Raw genomic sequence first — 19,833 nt, forward strand, 5'->3', positions numbered from 1 at the left:
TTTCCTGCACCAGCATAAAACGGTATTTTCTAAATATAATAATGAACGTGAATCCACTGTGTAAACGTATGCAACTTTATTATCAGCGTCACCGTAACATCGCGCCAACAACATGAGTATCACTCTGGTCGCTATGGTAACGTTTAAACGTGCCTTCAAAATAAGATACAACAAAAAAACAAATATAAAGTGCATTAAAAATACAACTCGCATAATGTTAAATCAGTGGGAGCCCTCAGCTTGTTTCTCTGCAACGAGACGGTCCCATCCAGAGGTAATGGGAGACAGTGACACTCGAAGTGTGTTGCTTATGTCCAGTAATTTTGTTTTGGTTGCTGTAAGTGCACAAAATCCCGCTTCACACGAATAGGTTGTCGGAAATTGCAAAAAGGTTTTCGGTGTCGCTGTTGTGGCGATCTCAGGGTATTCTGCCGTGACTTTGATCCAGAACACCGGCAACACCGGCAGAACATACTTTTAAGGACGCCGTCATTTGCGATCTCCAGCAGTTGACCGTGTTGCCATCGACCTGCTGGATTCACCTGGTTCGATGACAAATGGGTCGCGGATCCATTCCTTGGCAGTTCGTGGGTCTTTTGTGGTTGGGAAGTAGCGCTCAAACTCTTTTTTTAAAAGCAAAGACGGGTGACGGGTGATCGTGCACTAGCTGGGAGGATGAAGGCTCGGTCTCTTCCAAAATCCACGCGAATGTTTGAAACGTGTCAAATATACCTCTGTCCTCGCGCCGTCCCCCACACGGTGTCACTGTGCACCATGGTGTGAGCCACCAACATCTGAACCACTTTAACAATACTTTGATTAGAGGAGAACCTTTAGGCTGCGGTTCCTTTAACCTCTAGTGGGAGGGAGCAGTGTTGATACACAACTCAATGTGACTCAACTCAGAAGACACGTGCTTCAGCTGGAGCCGTTTTGAGGAGGGCTCCTTATGGAGCCAAATCCAGGTCAAAAGTTTTGATCATTTGAAAAACAAATTTGAACCTGAAAGTTTAAGTTTTGGTCTTGAACATTGAAAAATACAACAATGTATTTGAAATAAATAATTGGACGAAAAGTATTTTCAGGTTGAATATAGTTTGGACTCGATTCTATTTAAAAAAATTATATTTACATCTTTTTTTTGCGTTCTTTTGACCCTTATGTGGCGTAGGGGGCGGGGCATCAACTGGGAGGGGGTTGCTTGTTTTATTGGGGCCCTAAAACTGTTTTTTTGGTAAATGTGTAGCTTTGGAAGAATGTTCGGGAAGATAAACCCACTTTTCAGTAAAAACCTGTTTCCTTGTGCCTGGACCACACAGACCACAGACAGGCCATGAAAGAATGCAATGAAAAGGGAGGTTAAATATGAGGGCAGGTTCACGGAGCTAAGCAGCGGTGATGTCCGTCATGCACAATAAGACACATAGAGGAATGGGAAAAGGTTGCTTATGAACATAAATATTTATTTTCTTCAGAGAATATTCATTGAAGAACCAAGATGTACGTGTACGGTGATACAAAATTGTAAATTCATTGATCAGCATTCAACAAACACATGCACCGTTTCATTCCATAAAAATACAGAACATGCAGTTCTTCCCTTTCTAGTTTTTGTTAATGTGAAGAAGAATTTGGCCCGACATCTGAGGAGATCACACCTTCTGATATTCAAATGCTCACACTATTTTCTGCTACCAGTGGATCCAGGTATGTGTAGGGGATCTCGCGTTTCAGGTTTTCGACTTTGATCTCAGCTGTTAGCACTTTAAGCTCTGCTTGAAAGCGCTTTATCAGCTTGCAGGGTTGTTTCTCACCAAAGTGTTCCTCTGGGTACTGGCCAAGAGGGACCTGACAACAGGGATACATTTAAAAAAAGAATTTGTTAGAGTGTCAATTTTGAATCAGACCTTTGACAATTTAAAGTATTGTCCAGTTTTACTTAGCAGAACATAAACAACTTGAACGTGCATTTTGATTTGATTAAAGACTTGGGCACTTACAAAGTCAGTGGACTGCTTGCTGAGCAGCCACAAGGTGGACATTCCCTTAACCGTCGTGTTGACGTCAGGTAAAGTCTGCAGCAGTGTGGCCTCGCTTGTTGTCCCCTTTGTGGTGGGCGGAGGTTGTTGTAGGGAGCTGGGATTGTTGGGCATCCAGCCGCCGTAGTCAAACTGTGATCAATGAATGCAATAACCGATGAATGCGCTTTGAAACTTTTGCCATCTGACAGTGTTGTATTGTTGTATTGGGATACAGATAGACGTGGTCCCATGAGGATGACTTTTTCCTCTAGCCTATACCTTCATAACGAATGACGTTCCTACCGGCCACATCTGTACTTTGGGTTTTTTATTGATTAAGACAATCTTTGATGCTTGCATGTTAACACGTTACTTAATCAACATTACACCTTCTCAGCATGTTTCCACCTCAAGTCCGTTAGCATTTGTTGTTCAAAGCATCGCGGTGCCGCTGGCAGGGCTGAAAAATCTTGTTTCTGTTCAACTTGCTAACAGTAAAATCCTCCTGCATTTCATTCCACAAAAATGGCATCGAGCAAATAGAAAAAGTCCTGTTACCTGTCCACTGTTCACCGCCGAGTGCTGTCCCGAGCAAGTGAAGATCACCATGGTGACAAACTTCACCAAATCAGCCACGGTGGCAAAGCTCTGGGGAATTCCTGACAATAAGAGGGAATAAATGTTAAAATGGTATAGACGACAATATAAGTTTGACTTTTATTTGCATTATGATCATATTATGGTTCTAAAATATGCATATTTTCATTATTAAGATTGAACCTGTCGCTCAGCCCACCTGTGCCGGGTTGGGAATGGAATCCATGTTCAAAGATGTCTGAAATCCACTTCTGCAGCTCCGAGTCCTTCTGGACCTCAGCATCATTCTTGTAGTAGAAGCTCAGCACGTCGTTCACAAAACTTTCAGAAAATGTGAATACATTCCACATTAGAGACATTTTTTAAGGTCATTGCTTAAGAGTGATCAGTTGTGCCACTCTCGTAGGGGAGAAGAAGGGGTAGAATATGCAGGTTACGGCTTAACTGATCCTGCATGACAACGGTCCCAAACCACTGGTCCGTGAAAATCCCCCCACAAAAATTAAAATAAACTTCTTGGTTGAGCTTTAGAGTTCTTGTTCTCCAATACCAGCATAGCTGTACTACCTGTGGATGATATTCCAAAGCCTGAGTCCATCGTCTCTGTAGTAGAAGTTGGGCACGGCCTCCAGCCCGCGCTCAACGATGTCGTCTGGAATGCAGAGGGAGCTGTAGGTCACCGAGGACCACAATCTCTTCAGGAGGGTCTTCATGTCGTCTCCCCCAGCAGCTGCAATCTAGGAGACGTTCAAATATGTAAGGAGTAAAGTTACAGATGAAAAATAAATATGAATACTGTACATATGTCTTAAGGTATTGGTACCTGTGGGAAAACTCCAGACTCAGATATCAGAAAGTCCCGAGCTAGGTAGTTGATCTGTATAGTGTAGCGAGTGTGAGGTGCAAGGAGCTGAAAAAAAAAAGAGGAAAACTTGAATAACTTCAAGGCACACATGTTCATGCCTCTTAGCGGCGTGAATACTTTCCCTTATGAATCATGAACTAGAAGACCCAAAAAGGAAGGATTGTCGTCCTCAGTCACCTTGTAGAGCGGATGCACCATGGGTACGTTGCGCAGCAGGGACACGGCGAACACTTCAGCTAGCAAATGAGTGCGCAGCAGGTGAGACCCGAGTTGATGCTCGTTGAAATCGGCACTTCTCACAAAAACTTTGGCCAACAACCAGTCAAACCCGTCGGTGGGAAAAAAGATGGGATTATCCTCTGCGGGAATTTGCTTCAGCTGCAGAGAAGAAAGGAGGCCTGGTTATGTCCAGCTTTTCAATCGGTTACCAGATGAGGTCAAAGAAGGCCTACTTCAATGCTCTAATGCCTAAATTCTCATATCTCTGTCAAAGAGAAAAGGGAGGAAATACGGCAATTTCAATGAAAATATTTGAATAATCTTTTCTCTGATTCACACTATTCATATAAATGGTTAAGCACTCTATTTGTGTCAATACGTTAACGCAAGTGCAACATGCTTCTCCAGGTTGAACATATATGATCAAAGTCAAGACCTTCACCTTCATTTCATCCGCCAAGCTCCGATACTCGAGGGAGACAGGAAAGTTATCAGGCAGGACTGAACAACGTTGGATCATCATGGGGTTGGCCCCATTTAGAAATTGGTAGCCAAAGAAACAATCTTCCTTCCAATTATCCTGGACATAATCTGGAGAAAAATCATTTTATCAGCTTAACTTTACACTGCGAAACAGACTTTTGAGAAACAAGTTGTTGCCCACTATTGTATGCAAAAACGTACTGTTAAACAATTTCCTCTGTTACATTTTCCCCATACTTTTAAAGCCAAGGAACAAGAACATGAGTAACATGTTTTCGGATCATGAACATGTGAATGAACACTATCAAGTATGTCATTAAATTACCGCGACAGTACCTGATATGGCCGTGTTTTTGCGGCAGAACACCTGATGGATAGAAATAATATCAGGCCAGTTCTTCTTGCAACCAGATAATCCCTTCAGCTGCAACTCGAGCAGCCTGAGAGATAAAATCAAGAAGTCAATATTATCATTGACCCTTAAATAATTTACTAGGGAGACTCAGTTCCACAGAATACTCACCCAGTGGCTTCTGTGTAGATAAACTCTGCAGCTTTAGTGAAGGAGAACCAGACCTCATAAGGTAGAGAAAAAAGGCACTTTGCCTTCATACGGTGGGGGATCCCCTCCAGATACTCGTCCCAGCTGGTAAATGAAGAGCAAAGCAATGAGGAACTTTGCCCTGACACAAGTGAATAAGCCCTTTAATTTAGTATGTAAGCACAATATACTTAACTTCAATATTGCAGATTTGCAAAACACATTTGAATAAACCCTGGCTCAATAACCCCGCTCACCGGTAGTCTTCCTCTCGCTGCTTCAGCTCCTGCATCCGACTGTATCTGCCTAGATCGTTGTCATCCTCGAAGATTCTCAGAGCTTGAAGAAATTAAAGAAAAACGGCGTGTTGGTTACTACAGCCTCTTTGGAGACCAGCTTTTCCTTCTGTCACGTTAGTGAACAGCTTACATGGGGTCTGAGTCAGATTCACACAAACCTTTCGCCTCCCTGAAGCGGTGCACCGCACTGTCAGCGATCCAGCGATGGATGGGAAACTTGTAGGTTTTACCCTCGGGGGACTTCACTTCCACCTTGGCAGGGAACCAAGCATCTTGGGGGAAGATGCTGGGAGACTGTTTATCAAGCTCTATCAGGACCAGCGATCCAATAGAGACGGGGCAGGACACGGTGAAAGTCGAGTCCTGGAGTAAAGACAGGAATGGGATGGGTTAGCATGCAATACTGAATGGAGAAAAACAATGCCTAAATATAATAATTATTTATGACGATTGTTTTTTGCCTTGGTCACCAAGGTTAAAAGAGTTAAAGTGCAGCTTTTATCCTGTTGAACCTGTCGGTGGACGAAGCACGACATCAACTTAATCTAATAATCTGACGTCGAGGAAGAGTGTGATTCATTTAGAGGAGGACGTTTCAGACTTACTGCTCCTTACGAAAGACAGCGCTCCTTTATATCTATCCAGCCAGATGCGGTCACTCTCCCCGTCGGTGCCCACCAGCTTGATGAAGACGTCGTTAAAAGTGACGGCGTCGGCCACGTCGGTGGTGAATACGGTCACTTCGTATTTCACCATTTTCACACTTGCGAGGCAGAGGGATCCTGGAGGGGAGAAACATAATAACCTTTCTAAACATTCGTCCAACTGTTACCAGATCAGCCTCAGTGCAAAGAACTTTCAACACGCTGATATCACAATGAAAATGGCTTTTGGCAAAATATATAAGAAGTAACATTGAAGGTTTTTGCTCACCACTCAGGCTCCTCGGATGAACGCTTGACGTATGTGTTGAAGTGACACTCACCCTTCTCTTTATATACACACCGCTTTGTGGGAGTTATGGTTGGGTCGTATCTATAGCACATGGATATTATACAACTGTTGCCACCTCTAGCATGTCACTCATTTTGCAATCACTATCTGTAGCTGTCACCTTCCAAAGAACTCTCATATCTTCCAGCAGATTAGTGTGTTTAGGCTCATTAACTGAAGGAGTCCGGTTCCAAAGAATTTTCACAAATATTGTGTGGGAGGAGAGATAACACACGTTGATTACCTACAATTCCTTTCTCACATCAGCATAGTAATTAAAGCCCCAACAAAGACCGAGATCCACGCCCAGTGACTGGTTTTGTATTTGTTTGTTTCCTTTCTATCTATGAGAATGGGGGCTTGAAGATAATACAACGGAGGATGTTTGGTCTTTTGATACAAAATACCCCTCAAATAAAATACTAGTGGCAGAAGACAAATATATGTGTTTTGCATTTAAAATATAGGGAACACTTTTAGCAGATTTTCCCTTTTCTCACAAATCCAAGTGACTTTGCCCTTGTAGCATCGTGAGTCTAAAAAGTGTGTACAAATATTGTACGTGTACAGATTGTCACGCCCACTGAGGCAAATGTGTGATTTCTGGCTATCCAAAAGAGATTCAATGGTTGAGGTCTTTAAATTAGGATTTAGAACTGAATTCACCGTTGCACTAACCTTGCAGCCCCTCAGTCATTATGCAATCTCTATAGGTGTCCTCTTCCAAAGAATTCTCTTCATATCTTCCAGGAGGGTGGGGGGAGCCAGTCAGAGAGCTTGGATTTGAAGGCACACACTTTATTGTGAAATAAATGTCTTTCGTTGACCAATTCCTTATCTTATCGTCTATGTTCTTTTGTTACTCCCCGGCTCCCCTAAACGTAACATCCCGCAATAAGCCGAGTGCACCTTCACCTCAGTGCGTCATGTTTGTACATACCTCCCAATAAGTTACATACACGCCTGTGTAAGTGGACGGAAGTACAATCAGTTCCAAAGAACTTCTAACCCCTTTGAGCGTTGTTCACTCCCTCACTGGTTCAGACCAGTAACGTTTATTCACCATTTGTTCATTTTGTATTACAAATGGTTAAAGCTTGGTAAGATAATACCTATACCATCTAATTGTTCAATTCTAACTGTTCATCAGAGCCCTCTAATGCTAATTAGTTTGTGACTTAAGCATACTGGAGCCACGTTGTATGCATTTACGTTCTTAGTTTTAAATTAAATTACCAGTTATTTGTTCTATCCGTCCTGATGACAACAACAATGTAAATGATTCACACGGTCGTACATGTTGAAACAACAAATGCAATTATTGTTAATTTTTTATTTCGGTATTGATGATTTCAATAAACACTCAACAACAGCCATACAAATAAAAACATATGCACCAGTAGTGACATAAGAAATAATTTCACAATAGGATGACTGTTACAATTTAGTATAGAAAATATGTCTGATTGTTGGTTTGTACTGTTAACGCCTTCGTCACTAATCCAGAGGAGAGCCGTACACCTCCACCTCACACAGGCTCAGAAACTCCTCCCTGGGGACGACCACGTTGACGTAGCGACCGTCCATCCCGTTACACTGGAACTCACCGACACCACCCGCTGGGATGCTGGTGATCACAGCGCACCTGGCAGAAGAAACAGGAATGACTTTAGGTCCAAAAACGTTTGGTCTCTGTTGCTCTGATGAAGAACACAGAGCAGGTAAAAGGCGCTTTAAGCAGTGAAGCATACAAACATTAAAACAAAAGCCAGAATGAAAAGAGGTGCATTTAGTATTTGTGGGAAGAGGGATTTCTTCCACAGTTCAGCTGTTCAGTGTTCATAATTGATGGTTAGAGTATTTCATGAATTACCTTTTCTTTTAACAAAGTAAAAGCAACGATGGATGTTATCATCCTACAGGTTTTACTGCTTTCATGCAAGAATAATGAGGCAATGTGATTCTTTTGTTAATGAAATGTTTTGGAAGAACAGTATTTTTAATCAGATGATGACATTAGATGAAAAGTTAAAGGAAGAAATGATTGAGGATAAAATGTCTGAGCAAAATGTCTATATTATAATCTGTATCAAAGCTGTGGCTAAAAAAAAAGGAAAAAAGTTGGGTTGAAATAGAGAATCCTAATGTACTAAAGGTGTAAAGAAGAAACCTTGGCTGGTAAGTGGACACGTGCTAAACTACCTGGCGTTGTCGTTGCCGAAGTTGGCGAGGGAATCTCCGATGCGGATCTCGGCTCCATCGAGTCGTTCGGCGTCCTCCTCTCGGTTGGTTATCTTAACGGAGAACACTTTGTGGGTTTGACGCAGATCCAGTCGCCACCAGGGGTTGACGTTGTTTTGCGTGTGAGTGCAGGAGCCGTCCTCCCACTTGCTGCCAGGATTCCCGTCGATGGCGTTATAGGCGGCGCCGAACATGTACAGTGACGACTGAGAGGCTTTTCCTCCCAGTGCCAGGTTCTCTCCTGCAAGACAAATATGACAAGTATGGATGAAAGCTTCTCTCAGATGAATGTAATAAATAAATAAATAAATGAAAAGGTACTCCTGAGAGAGGATTAAACACCATTAACACCATAATTATTTACTTACAAAATTGTAAAAATAGAAGAAAAGTTTCAGAAAAGTTTTTAAAAATAAATCTAAATATGTTTGAAAAAAAAAAAAGAAATGATGTAGGAGGTATAATAAAGAGGATTAAACACAATTAACGGTATGATTGTTTTTGATGAAATGTAGCCTTAAGCATTCAAAAATAAAATAACAGCTTAAAGGCTCACCAGTCGGGGCGCGGTACCCGTAGACTTCCACTTCACAGAGTGTGAGGTATTTCCCTGATCCTGGTACAACCACCGTGACGTAACGTCCCTCCACGTGTTCAGTGAAAGTCAGAGTGATCAATTCTCCTTGATCAGTTCTATCAACTGTACCAACACTAACAGAGAGAGATAAATGAGAAATAAAACATCACAAGGATCAGATTCATACTTAGTAGTCCTTCAACATGAAAATGAAGAAAGAAATAAGCTTGTTGATTTTCATTTGAGAACTGATTTTCCTCATGCTACTTTCTTTCTAAACAGGTTATAGAATATAACTACACACACACACACACACACACACACACACACACACACACACAGTAAGAGTGACTTTCATTACTCCACTAGATCTTTAGCTGTAAGGTTTTCGCTGCTTTATTAATATTGTGAACATCACTTCAGCACCCTAAGGTCTCTGAGTTGTTTGTTCCCAAAACATTTAAGAGCCGGCTTTGGTAACAACAAACAAACAAATAAATACAAATACAAGTTTGTCTAGTTTTAGAATAATGTATAAATATTCTCACACTGGGTTTGCAGCACCGTTGTTCTTTATCGAGTTGCCGACGTGAACCTTCGCCCCGTTGAGCCTCTCCTCGCAGCAGTCTGCTCTGTTGGTGATGGCGATGGAGGTGACGGTGTAGGGACGCAGCAGGTCCACTCTCCACCAGGGGCCGGTCTCTTCGTTAGTGTGGGTACAGGAGCCAGCCAGCCAAAAAGAATTTCGATTTCCATCAATCGCATTGTAAGCAGCGCCGTATTCGTCCCCATAACGGGTCGACTGAGTCGCCTTTCCACGCAAGGCCACATTCTCTGTGAGAAACGGATTGAAGACACAAAAGAGATTTAAAGAAATTGAAATGTTAAGCTTTGTTAAGTCCCAGCTAATAACTTTACAATAATCCTGAGAGCACAACACATTGCTAGTGAAGAAAAAACAGGGAAATAGATAAAACACAAAGTACACACAAGCTATACAACAGAGAAATGAGCCACATGCAAACTTTTTGCTCGGTTCATAAATCTTGCAGGAAGTTGTTTGACAAGTTTGCAGAAAAGGGGATGTTGGTCTGGCAAAGCAGTCCAACTACAGCACGGGGGGGCACACCGGCAATAGAGGGTTCAGATAAGCCAGTGTGGGAGCCAAAAGAATAAATATATTTTTTTTTTTATATGAGAAAGGAAATTACTTTTTATAAAGAATACAAGTACATGAAAAAAACACAATACAGTGTAAATCTCAAATGAATCTGAAATAGAACATTGCTTTCTATGAACCCAAGTCCAGGGAGAAAAACTCCCCACAACTAGTTTATTTGCATAAACATACTAGTAACTTTTCTTAGTTACCAAACTGACTTACGTGCACCTCCTGGTGATGATTGACAGTAGACACGTTGCACATACTGTCAGATTATTCTTACCGTAAGTGTGAGCCGAGCGCGTCTCCAGGAGCAGCAGGAGAAGGAACGTGATGGGTTTCATCATTCTGGTGGTTTTACATAACATTCATTTTTATTCATTATTACTTGTGTAATATGTGTGTTATTGAAATTCTAACTATATTATTAAATGTGTTGGATGCCTATAAAATTTTATAAATGAAAAATAATTTCATCCACCTGAAAACTGCTGTTTAGCAGAAGGAACGAGTGCGTATACATAGTTTAAGTATTCAGTTACATTGCACTGTTATGTTTGCAACGATTATTTGCCTCCATATTCTGCAGATGTACATATTTATATGTGGAAGATGACAGAATATCTGATGGAACAAATAAATTAAAAGTGTTACCTGAAGACAGTCAGATGATTTAGTGAAAAAGAAAAAAAGCTTCCAAACCAAACAATAAAATCAAGTCCTGTGTTCTTTATATGCGTCACGCTGAATGTATCCAGCCAATCATAAGATGTTAGATCATATTCATCTTCAAAACAATCACATCCCATTGGTTTACTCCCGTGCACATGTAGTTCCCTTCCCCGAACTCGTGATTCATTTTCAGAAGTACTTTGACAAGAAGTGTGTCAAAGATCACACACATAATAATAATAATAATAATTCAATACCCATAACCAAGAGTTCACGGTGTACTTACAATTCAGAGGTACTTTATATGATTTTTCCCATTTCATACCACTGCTGTTTACTTAATTAAATTACTTAATCACTCCGCTACATTTGTGTGAAAACCAAAGTTAGTCTACATACTAAGATTTCACAACCAAAACATTATCAAAAGAGGAAGTGTGACCACCCGTCACCTCAACCAGATGATGTTAAAATACTCAAATATCTATCTATATATTAGATTTGATACATTCACAATAATGTAAAGCTTGGGCGGAGCTACTCTGTCCAGAATGTATTTTTTAATAACATTTACAAAGCATCACAGTTTTTTTCTTCTTCACAAAAGTAACTGGAATGAGAATTTCTTTGGTCTTTGCTTACTAGACATCCTTCACTCCTCTGCAGACGAGGGCTCCGTTCAAATGGACCATTGCAGCAGGAGGATTGGTCTTTGGAAACAGCCTGATTCTCATTACTCAAGGCTCGACTGAATGATACATGCATGTGAAAGTGTTTAGTTGCATATTTTGACGGATTTCAACATCTCAAACGCTCTACTTCTGTTTCTCCCTCTGAAAGGTTATTTGCCACATGTGTAACCCTTAGACTTTAATTCTATGACATACACCACCACAAACTTGCGTGCAGGGAAAGTTTGAATCCCACATGTGGTAACACACAACCAGCAGAGAGTTAAAGCTGCACATACACACACACACACACACACACACACACACACACACACACACACACACACACGCACAACGGAGCGTAACCCTCTGCAGAGAGAATAAAAAGAGAAGGGTCGGAGGCGCTTATGGGAGTTGGATGCAAGATCACGGTTCCTGACGGTTGTGCCGGGTCATAGTGTCGTTGAATTCACTTCCTTAAGACATTATTGAAGTGGTATATTTTGGTTTATTTGGTATATTTGGTATAAGGGTATATTTTGTCTGTCTTGATGAACAGAATTGCGTGTCATCTGCCTGAAAATGAGAGTTAATGGAAGGTTTTCCAATGATATTGCCAGAGGAAGAATACACAGGAGGAATGAAATTGTGTCCAACAGAACAAACCTTTTGGAACTGACTGACGTTGTTGTTCATCGAGAAGTCATTGGTTTCATGTAAAACTGAGAGGACTTAAACCAGATTACCTTTCCCTTAATGCAAATCAAATCTTCTACCGTCTCATACAGGATGTGATGATCAATGGTGTCAAACGCAGAAACAACGTATAAAAACACAAGAACAGAGACTAGTCTTTTTCTGATGCAATTAGAAGGCCACTCGTAATTTTACTCGGTTCCGTCTGTGTGCTATGATGCTCTCTATGGCTTCAAAATCCTCAAATAAAACATTTTGTAGGAAAACTGATTAGAGACGTTTCTTTCAAGGATCTTAAGGGACAGGGAAGGTTATGGTTGGGTCCATTGGTAGCTAAAACAGGTACTTTAAAGGACTATGGTACATGGCTTGTTGGTAAAGATTGATAATATCTGGTGGAGATGCTAATAAAACTGCTTTGAGCAGCTTAGTGGGTTGAGGTCATAGAGAAAGGACGACCCCCCCCAATTGGTCCAGGTTGTCGGAATATATATCAGGGTTTATTGCTGTTTCTACATTTGAGGATAGATCGGTACCGGTTGAGGGCTTGAGAATGAATAATCATGTATGTAATAACCGCACCATGGTTCTTTTTTTCGATGCTAACTGCTGGGCGGACATAAACAGCATGAGGAGATTGCGCTGAATCCGGGGATATCAGTGTCATTTTCTCTCAGACAAACCATGCCAAACCTTTAGTACAGAACCCGCCAAGCCAACTTTTGTCAGTTTTCATGGAAATTATGGAATTAATCCACTGTTTTTGCAATGAGCTACAGCCGCTGGGCTTCCTGCTTTGTCCTTGTGTGCAGGGAAATGGCATTGGGAGAACTCTGGTAGGTTTTTTTTCGAGCCATTAAATATCTTGAATGTCATCTGACGTTCTACCCGTTTTTTCTTTTAAGTGACGGGAGTAAGCTGTCGGGCGTTTGCGCGTCACTTTAGTCGTATTCAGGGTGATTCGAAAAATCAGTAGTGTGGGTGAACGAGGCGGATCGACCTCTCTGAGCTCGAGAAATGCGATTTTGCGCCAGCGGTTGGTCTGACAGGAGGCCTTCACAAAAGCCTTCTCTAGAGTAGTTTATACTCTCTATCAACTTTACTTTACACGTGTACTGTCCACACGGGCGGCTATCACGTAGATGTTGTTTATTCTATTTACAGGGCTGTTTGTGAAATGTATTTATTTATTATTTTTTTACCAGTAAAATATGAACTCACTTTTCCACGTCGTACCACTCACAGGGGTTCCCCTTTAACCCCACAAAAACCCCCGTCACAAAGTAGTTATTATCATCATCATGATTTTCCAGGCCAAAAAGTCAACAAAATCTATTAAATGCCAGAAAAACGCTTGACATCAGACCATCAAGGATGAAATAAGAAAGAAACTGCAGTGTAAATGATTCAATTTTATTTCAGTATTGATGATTTCAATGAAAAGACTCAACAACAGCCTTGCAAATGAATATCTAGTACCAGTAGTGCCATAAAAAATAATTTCACAGTTACTGTCAGGCTTTAGTGAAGAATTGATTTCTAATTGTTTGTGGTTTGTATTGTTAACTTCTTCTTCCCTAATCCAGAGGAGAGCCGTACACCTCCACCTCACACAGGGTCAGATACTCTTTTCGGGGGATGAACACGTTGACGTAGCGACCGTCCATCCCGTTACAACGGAACTCACTGACACCACCCGGTGGGACACTTGTGATCACAGCACACCTGGCAGGAGAAACAGGAATAACTTAAGGCCCAAAAACGGTTCATCAGCACAAAGCATTTAAAAGAAACTTGAAACAGTAAAACCAGGTAATATTTTAGAAGTTTTAGGAACGTCAGTCAAAAGCCATATTTTAAAGAGGTACATTTAGCATTCTTGTGTACGTGAGGCAAATTATTTGATAAAATGATAAGGTATTAAAACACGGGTTATAATTGATGTAGATGTAAACTACCTGGCGTTGTCGTTGCCAAAATTTGCGAGGGAATCTCCGATGCGGATCTCAGCTCCGTTGAGTCGTTCACTGGCCTCCTGTCGGTTGGTTATCTTAATAGAGAACACTTTGTGGGTTTTTCCCAGATCCAGTCGCCACCAGGGGTGGACGTCGTCTTTTGTGTGGGTGCAGGATCCGTGGTCCCAGTTGCTGCTAGGATTTCCATCTATGGCGTTATCTGGAGTGCCAGACGAATACACTGACGACTGGGAGGCTTTTCCTCTGACTGCCAGGTTCTCTCCTGCAAAACAAATGTGACAAGTGTTACCTGGGTTTCTTTGCATTTCTATAAATAAACATATTTAACATAGATGTGATTTATGTAATAGCTGACATGCTCACCAGTTGGGGCAAGGTACCCGTAGACTTCCACTTCACAGAGTGTGAGGATTTTCCCTGATCCTGGTAGAACCACCGTGACGTAACGTCCCTCCACATGTTTATTGAGAGTCAGAGTGATCGTTGATCCTTGATCAGTTCTATCAACTGTAGCAACACTAACAGAGAGAGAGAGAGAGAGAGAGAGAGAGAGAGAGAGAGAGAGAGAGAGATTTGATTTTGATAAACCTTTATTTTCTTATAAAAAACAAACACAAACAAGAATAATGCCTGATGACATAAAGGTCCAATCAATACACAGAAGAACGCCACGCTCTCCTATCAGCCAGTCCACACCAGGCTCCTCTGCAGCATCAACGCACACCGCCCACTCCGCCGATGAACTGGTAGTCCATCTGGTCACTGGCTCCTCACCTCCGCCGGTACCCCACTCAGTCCCCAGCAGCCCTCTCGTTGCCACTGTTGATCTTCTGGACAATCTTTCGCAGCCGGAAGACCTCCTGCTGCGTGTATCGGGAACTGCCTCGTTTGCTCGCACCCTCCCGAGCAGTACGACCGAATTTCTCCATATCCGGAAAGTAGTCCTCCAGCTTAATCCCCTTCATGTTCTTTGTGGTCTTCAGGAAGAGTTTCACCCTCCCCACGCTGTAGCAATTGGTGGCCGTCCCGCCAGAGGAGACGCTGTCCACAGAAGACTCCGCTCCTGCTGCCCCCCCTCCCTCTGCCTCTCTGTTCCCTGACCCCTTCTTGGCCTGAGAGCCCCCTCTGCTCTCCGTCTTTCTCTTCAGGCGGGGGACTTTTAACGCCTCTTCTTCTCCCTCCATGTCCATGTCGCTGTCCGTGGACAGGGTCCCTTCAATGTAGGTCCCCAAACCCGTTCCCGGCTCCTCTTGCCTCCCTTGACCCACCTGCTGGACCCCACTCGCCCCTTCTTCCATCCCTACGCCCCCTTGACCCGCAAGCTGGACCTCGTCTGCTTTCTCATTCACCCCTTCATTCGCCTGCCCCACCTGCTGGGCCCCACTCACCCCTTCATTCGCTCCGTCACTCGCCTGCCCCACCTGCTGGGCCCCACTCACCCCTTCATTCACTCCGTCACTCGCCTGCCCCACCTGCTGGGCCCCACTCACCCCTTCATTCACTCCGTCACTCGCCTGCCCCACCTGCTGGGCCCCACCCGTGTCTTCATTTACCCCGTCAGTCCCTCTCTCCACCAGCTGGACTCTGCGCCCCCCCCCTCACTCACTGCACCCTTCTGGACTTGACCTGTCCCCGTTTCACCTCCCTGTTGGACCCCAACTGTCCCCTCTTGTCTTTCCTGCCCACCTTGGCTGTGACCAGTAGAGGTCTTCTCTGGGCATGTCCTGCTCAGATGTCCCTCTCTGCCACACCGGTAACATTTCGTGCTGTCAGAGTTGACAAACATCACATAGTCAAACCCATCCACCCTTAATTTGAACACCACGTTCAGATCCTCGTTTTTCTTGTTGAGGATCATGTAGAGCGTCCTCTTGTGAGATACCACGTGTCTCAGGAGAGGGGATTTGAGACCCGAGGACACCTTATTAATGGGAGACACGACCACCCCGTGTCTCGACAGTTCTCTGGTCAACATCTCGTCCCTGATGAACGGGGGCACGTTAGAGACCGTGACTCGGGTCGCTGGCGTGGCGAGAGGCAGGACGGGCACGAACGTCTCGTTCACCACGATCCCCTTCTCCACCACCATGTTGGCTTTGTCCACGCTGTCTATGAACATCACCACCGCGTTGTTCATGCGGGCGGCGGACTTTACGCTGCCGTGACCGACCATCTCCCCCACGGCCAGGCTGCAGTCCTCCACCGAGCACGGGAAGCCCGGCGGAACCTTAACGCCGTGCTTCCGCGTCAGTCGGGTCAGGTCCATGGCGGCGTTTAGCACGCCGACCAGCGCGAGCCGATCAGCCGCAAAAAACGCGCACTGCACAAACACAGACCTCTAAAAACCAAGTCCACACAAACTCTCTAGGTTCTCCACATTAACTAGTGGAAATATCCACACGGAAAACAGTATCGCTCTCAGCTCCACGCTCCGTCACTCAGAGAGAGAGAGAGAGAGAGAGAGAGAGAGAGAGAGAGCAATGAGAAATGAAACATTACATGAATCAAATTTTAGAAGTGCAGCACTTTCCCTCCATACAGTGTTGAATGACAATGCTTCTGCATCTGGGGCTTTTGACAAAGCTGTAGAAATGTACTCTCAAGTCATATACAGACTAGGGCAGGAGTTTGAGAACAGCAAAGTTGCTACAGATTTGATTATTAGTAATAATGCATGTATAAAAGAGATGTGAGACCTTTGACTTTCAAATGTTAAAATAGATTAACAGAAATGAATTCCATGTTTAAAGATCCACCGTTAAAGATGAAAGAAACTAGCTTGTGGATTTTTGTTTAATGAAACGTGAATACCACTCACATGTCGGAGTTAATTATACAACTTTTTTCAAAATGCGTAAAATAAAAAAATAACTAAACCTAACTAATAATGCATACAAACAAAAACAAACATTTGAGAGCCGGCTTTAGTAACAATGCATACGAATAAAAATATCCTAGTCATAGGACATATATTGTCTCACACTGGGTTTGCAGCACCGTTGTCATCTAAAGAGTTGCCAACGTGAACCTTCGCCCCGTTGAGCCTCTCCTTGCAGCAGTCTGCTCTGTTTGAGATGATGATGGAGGTGACCATGTAGGGATGCAGCAGGTCCACTCTCCACCAGGGGTTGGTCTGTTGCATAGTGTGGCTACAGGATCCAGATTTGAAATGAGGATTACGGTTTCCATCAATTGAATTGTAGGCGGCTGAAAACCCACTGTCAATACGGCTCGACTGACTCGCCTTTCCACGCATGGCCACATTCTCTGTGAGACGGATGAAAGACACAAAACAGATTAAGATGGCTTAGAATTGTTAAGCTTTAATCAGCATCTCAGCTAATGAATCCACAATGATCCTAAGAGTGCAACACACTGCTGCTAAAGAGAAAACATGAATACAGACACCCTATCCAATGTTGGACTTCCCGTTTGTACCCTTAACTTCAAATCAAATGAGCCACATGGAACTTTTTGCTCAACACATAAATCCTGCAGGACGTTTGCAAAAAAGAGGATTTTAGTCTGCCAATGCAGTCCAAGTGCATAAATACAGTATATGGAATGAATCTTTAAAAGATTGTTGCTTTCTTTTTTTGGAGAAAAAACTGCCTACATTTAAATAGTTAATTTGCATAAAAAAACAGATTACAAAACAGACCTACGTGAAGCTCCTGGTGATGATTGACAATACGACACACACACACTCGTAGATCAAACTCACCGTAAGAGTAAGCCAAGCTTGTCTCCAGGAGGAGCAGGAGAAGGAACGCGATGGGTTTCATTATTCTGGTGGTTTTAAATAACACAGCTTTTAATTCATTATTACTCGTGTAATAAGTGTTCTATTGGAATTGTAACTATATTGTAAAAGAAATGTTGAATATTTTGGATATCTATAAAAATGTAAGATAGAATTTAATGTATGTATAAAAATATAATCATCCACAGGGAACTATTTCTTCATGGTCTGCAGAGGTACATACCTATACGTAAAGATACTCAGAAAATGACAGAGGAATATGATCTGATGGAACAAAGAAATGAAAAGAGTTACCTGGAGACAGTCGGATAATTCAATGAAAGAAAAAAAGCTTCCAAACCACTGAAACCTAAATAAGTCCTGTGTTCTTTATATGTGTCTGTCTTTATATGTGAATTTATCCAGCCAATTGCAAGTACACTTTAAAACATCCCATTGGTTTACTCTCATGCACATGTCATTCCTGTTCCGGAAAAATTGATCTCATGCACTCTGTGACCTCTCCTGGGTACTCTGTGACCTAAACTAGTTCACGGTGCCATAGTGTTTTTACAGCTGGAACCTTGATCGATGCATTTGTTGTCCTTCCTTCTGTGTGTTAAAACATGATTGTCTTCACTCACACTGAAAGTGTGTATTCCTTCAAATACTGCTCAAGTTCCTTTGTGTAAGGTTGTCCTTCTGATTGGACAATGGGAACCTCTCTAATGTGTATTAAAGCTTTGTCAGACCGTCCTGCTCCCCACACGAGCATCCAATGCAAATATGGGTGGCAGCCGATCAAATTACAGAGCTGTCGCAATTACCGCCTTCAGATTCGGTTAGCTCTTTTAAAGTAAAACTTAAAACGTTCCTCTTTGATTCTGCCTATAGTTAGGGCTGGCTCAGGTTAGTCCGGACCAGCCCTTAGTTAAGCTGCTATAGGCTTAGAATGCCGGGGGAATTCTTAGGACACACCGAGCTCCTCTCTCACGCTCTCTTTCTACCATAATTCAAGTTTTATTAATGCACATGACTAATTCAGCTTCTTTCCGGGAGTTTTTTTTGTGCTTTCGCCCCTATCAGGTCTCCATAGATCGTGGTTCCTTCGGGACCCTGGTCCTGACACCTACCGTGGCCATGCTGACGCCTGCTGCTGCCATCATCATCATCATCATCATTATTTTAGATATTAATCATATTACTTTACTCATAAACCAACATTACCCTCTCCTAAAATCTCTGTGCTCTCCCTCCCCACAGGATTCTGTGGATGGTGGTTCTATCTGATGGTGGTTGCCTCTGCAGTGGTCCTGCTGTGCGCCTGGCTTACTACTCACAATTACTTGAATCATTTCTGTCATAGGAATTGCATGTATTATACATTGTTCATTCTGTACACATGGCATCCATTGTAGTCTGTCCATCCCGGGAGTGGGATCCCTCCTCCGACGTTCTCCCTAAGGTTTCTTCCCTTTTTTCCCTCTTGTAAGGGTTTTTTCATTTTTTGGGGAGTTTTTCCTGTGCCGATGGTGGGTTTCGGGGCAGAGGATGTCGTATGTGTACAGACTGTAAAGCCCTCTGAGGCAAATTTGTAATTTGCGATTCTGGGCTATACAAAATAAAATGACTTGACTTGACTTGACTTCACTATGCGCTGCACATAATATGATGTGGGGCCCATAAAAGGCGCTGCAACATTAGTAGTGTGTCCAAAATTAAGTCATAGGTCGTGCCTCAAAAAAATACCCTCCCAAACAACAAGCCATCGATGGTATAAAACCAGTATTCAAATCCCTTATAAAATTAAAATTTGAAGATTTTTCTGTGCAGACAAATCTGTGTATCATTCATTCATTCTTTTTTCAATTGATAAACCGAAACCATAAAATAAAAAACGATTTGTTTTTCCCGTTATTCAATTGAGAAACCAAGAACGAAAAACTACACCGAAAAAACGTGCCACTGGCCGACATTTATTAAGAAAGTTTGTAACTCTGACGTTTTGTGACCCAAATGACTTCTTTGTGTATTACACTATTCTCTTAATCTTATGGAAGCCCATTTCCGCCACAAAA

The 19,833-nt window shown here is 42.7% G+C and overlaps 3 protein-coding genes across 4 annotated transcripts; all 3 read right to left on the reverse strand.

Moving 5' to 3' along the window:
• Nucleotides 1-1,444: 1,444 nt before the first annotated feature.
• Nucleotides 1,445-6,087, reverse strand: LOC120809937 (polyunsaturated fatty acid lipoxygenase ALOX15B). Its single transcript, XM_078094648.1, has 14 exons — nt 5,959-6,087; nt 5,641-5,807; nt 5,184-5,388; nt 4,984-5,065; nt 4,709-4,831; nt 4,522-4,625; nt 3,995-4,293; nt 3,661-3,861; nt 3,442-3,528; nt 3,186-3,355; nt 2,818-2,939; nt 2,580-2,680; nt 2,001-2,171; nt 1,445-1,848 (listed from the first exon to the last, which is right to left on the reverse strand). Exons 2-14 carry the CDS (start codon nt 5,779-5,781, stop codon nt 1,669-1,671), a joined length of 1,986 nt encoding a protein of 661 aa, XP_077950774.1. The 5' UTR covers nt 5,782-5,807; nt 5,959-6,087; the 3' UTR covers nt 1,445-1,668.
• Nucleotides 6,088-7,336: 1,249 nt separating this feature from the next.
• LOC120810466 (uncharacterized) lies at nt 7,337-11,420 on the reverse strand. Of its 2 annotated transcripts, none has more exons than XM_040165019.2 (6): nt 11,313-11,420; nt 10,282-10,346; nt 9,385-9,670; nt 8,816-8,970; nt 8,221-8,500; nt 7,337-7,663 (listed from the first exon to the last, which is right to left on the reverse strand). In XM_040165019.2, exons 2-6 carry the CDS (start codon nt 10,343-10,345, stop codon nt 7,516-7,518), a joined length of 933 nt encoding a protein of 310 aa, XP_040020953.2. In that variant the 5' UTR covers nt 10,346; nt 11,313-11,420; the 3' UTR covers nt 7,337-7,515. The 2 variants fall into 2 exon arrangements, with proteins under 2 accessions (XP_040020953.2, XP_040020952.2); XM_040165018.2 differs by lacking the exon at nt 11,313-11,420 and adding an exon at nt 10,653-10,807.
• A 2,009-nt stretch (nt 11,421-13,429) lies between these two features.
• Nucleotides 13,430-18,244, reverse strand: LOC120810467 (uncharacterized). The gene is made up of 6 exons (XM_040165020.2): nt 18,071-18,244; nt 17,738-17,802; nt 16,995-17,280; nt 14,377-14,531; nt 13,996-14,275; nt 13,430-13,762 (listed from the first exon to the last, which is right to left on the reverse strand). Exons 2-6 carry the CDS (start codon nt 17,796-17,798, stop codon nt 13,615-13,617), a joined length of 930 nt encoding a protein of 309 aa, XP_040020954.2. The 5' UTR covers nt 17,799-17,802; nt 18,071-18,244; the 3' UTR covers nt 13,430-13,614.
• Between the last annotated feature and the right edge of the window lie 1,589 nt (nt 18,245-19,833).

Source organism: Gasterosteus aculeatus, chromosome 20 (genome assembly GCF_964276395.1).
Source record: "Gasterosteus aculeatus chromosome 20, fGasAcu3.hap1.1, whole genome shotgun sequence".
Classification (NCBI taxonomy): domain Eukaryota; kingdom Metazoa; phylum Chordata; class Actinopteri; order Perciformes; family Gasterosteidae; genus Gasterosteus; species Gasterosteus aculeatus.

Excerpts from the sequence above, each read along its gene's own strand:
- LOC120810467 (XM_040165020.2), bottom strand. The coding sequence starts at position 17,798 with ATGAAACCCATCGCGTTCCTTCTCCTGCTCCTCCTGGAGACAAGCTTG. Across the intron at positions 14,532-16,994 it reads AACGGTGCTGCAAACCCAGT|TGTTGCTACAGTTGATAGAA; the intron begins GTGAGACAATAT and ends TCTCTCTGTTAG. Across the intron at positions 14,276-14,376 it reads CGGGTACCTTGCCCCAACTG|GAGAGAACCTGGCAGTCAGA; the intron begins GTGAGCATGTCA and ends TTTGTTTTGCAG.
- LOC120810466 (XM_040165018.2), bottom strand. The coding sequence starts at position 10,807 with ATGGGATGTGATTGTTTTGAAGATGAATATGATCTAACATCTTATGAT. Across the intron at positions 9,671-10,281 it reads GCGCTCGGCTCACACTTACG|AGAATGTGGCCTTGCGTGGA; the intron begins GTAAGAATAATC and ends CGTTTCTCACAG. Across the intron at positions 7,664-8,220 it reads TTCGGCAACGACAACGCCAG|GTGCGCTGTGATCACCAGCA; the intron begins GTAGTTTAGCAC and ends TTCTTCTGCCAG.
- LOC120809937 (XM_078094648.1), bottom strand. The coding sequence starts at position 5,781 with ATGGTGAAATACGAAGTGACCGTATTCACCACCGACGTGGCCGACGCC. Across the intron at positions 5,389-5,640 it reads ATAAAGGAGCGCTGTCTTTC|GACTCGACTTTCACCGTGTC; the intron begins GTAAGGAGCAGT and ends TCTTTACTCCAG. Across the intron at positions 1,849-2,000 it reads GCAAGCAGTCCACTGACTTT|GTCCCTCTTGGCCAGTACCC; the intron begins GTAAGTGCCCAA and ends CCCTGTTGTCAG.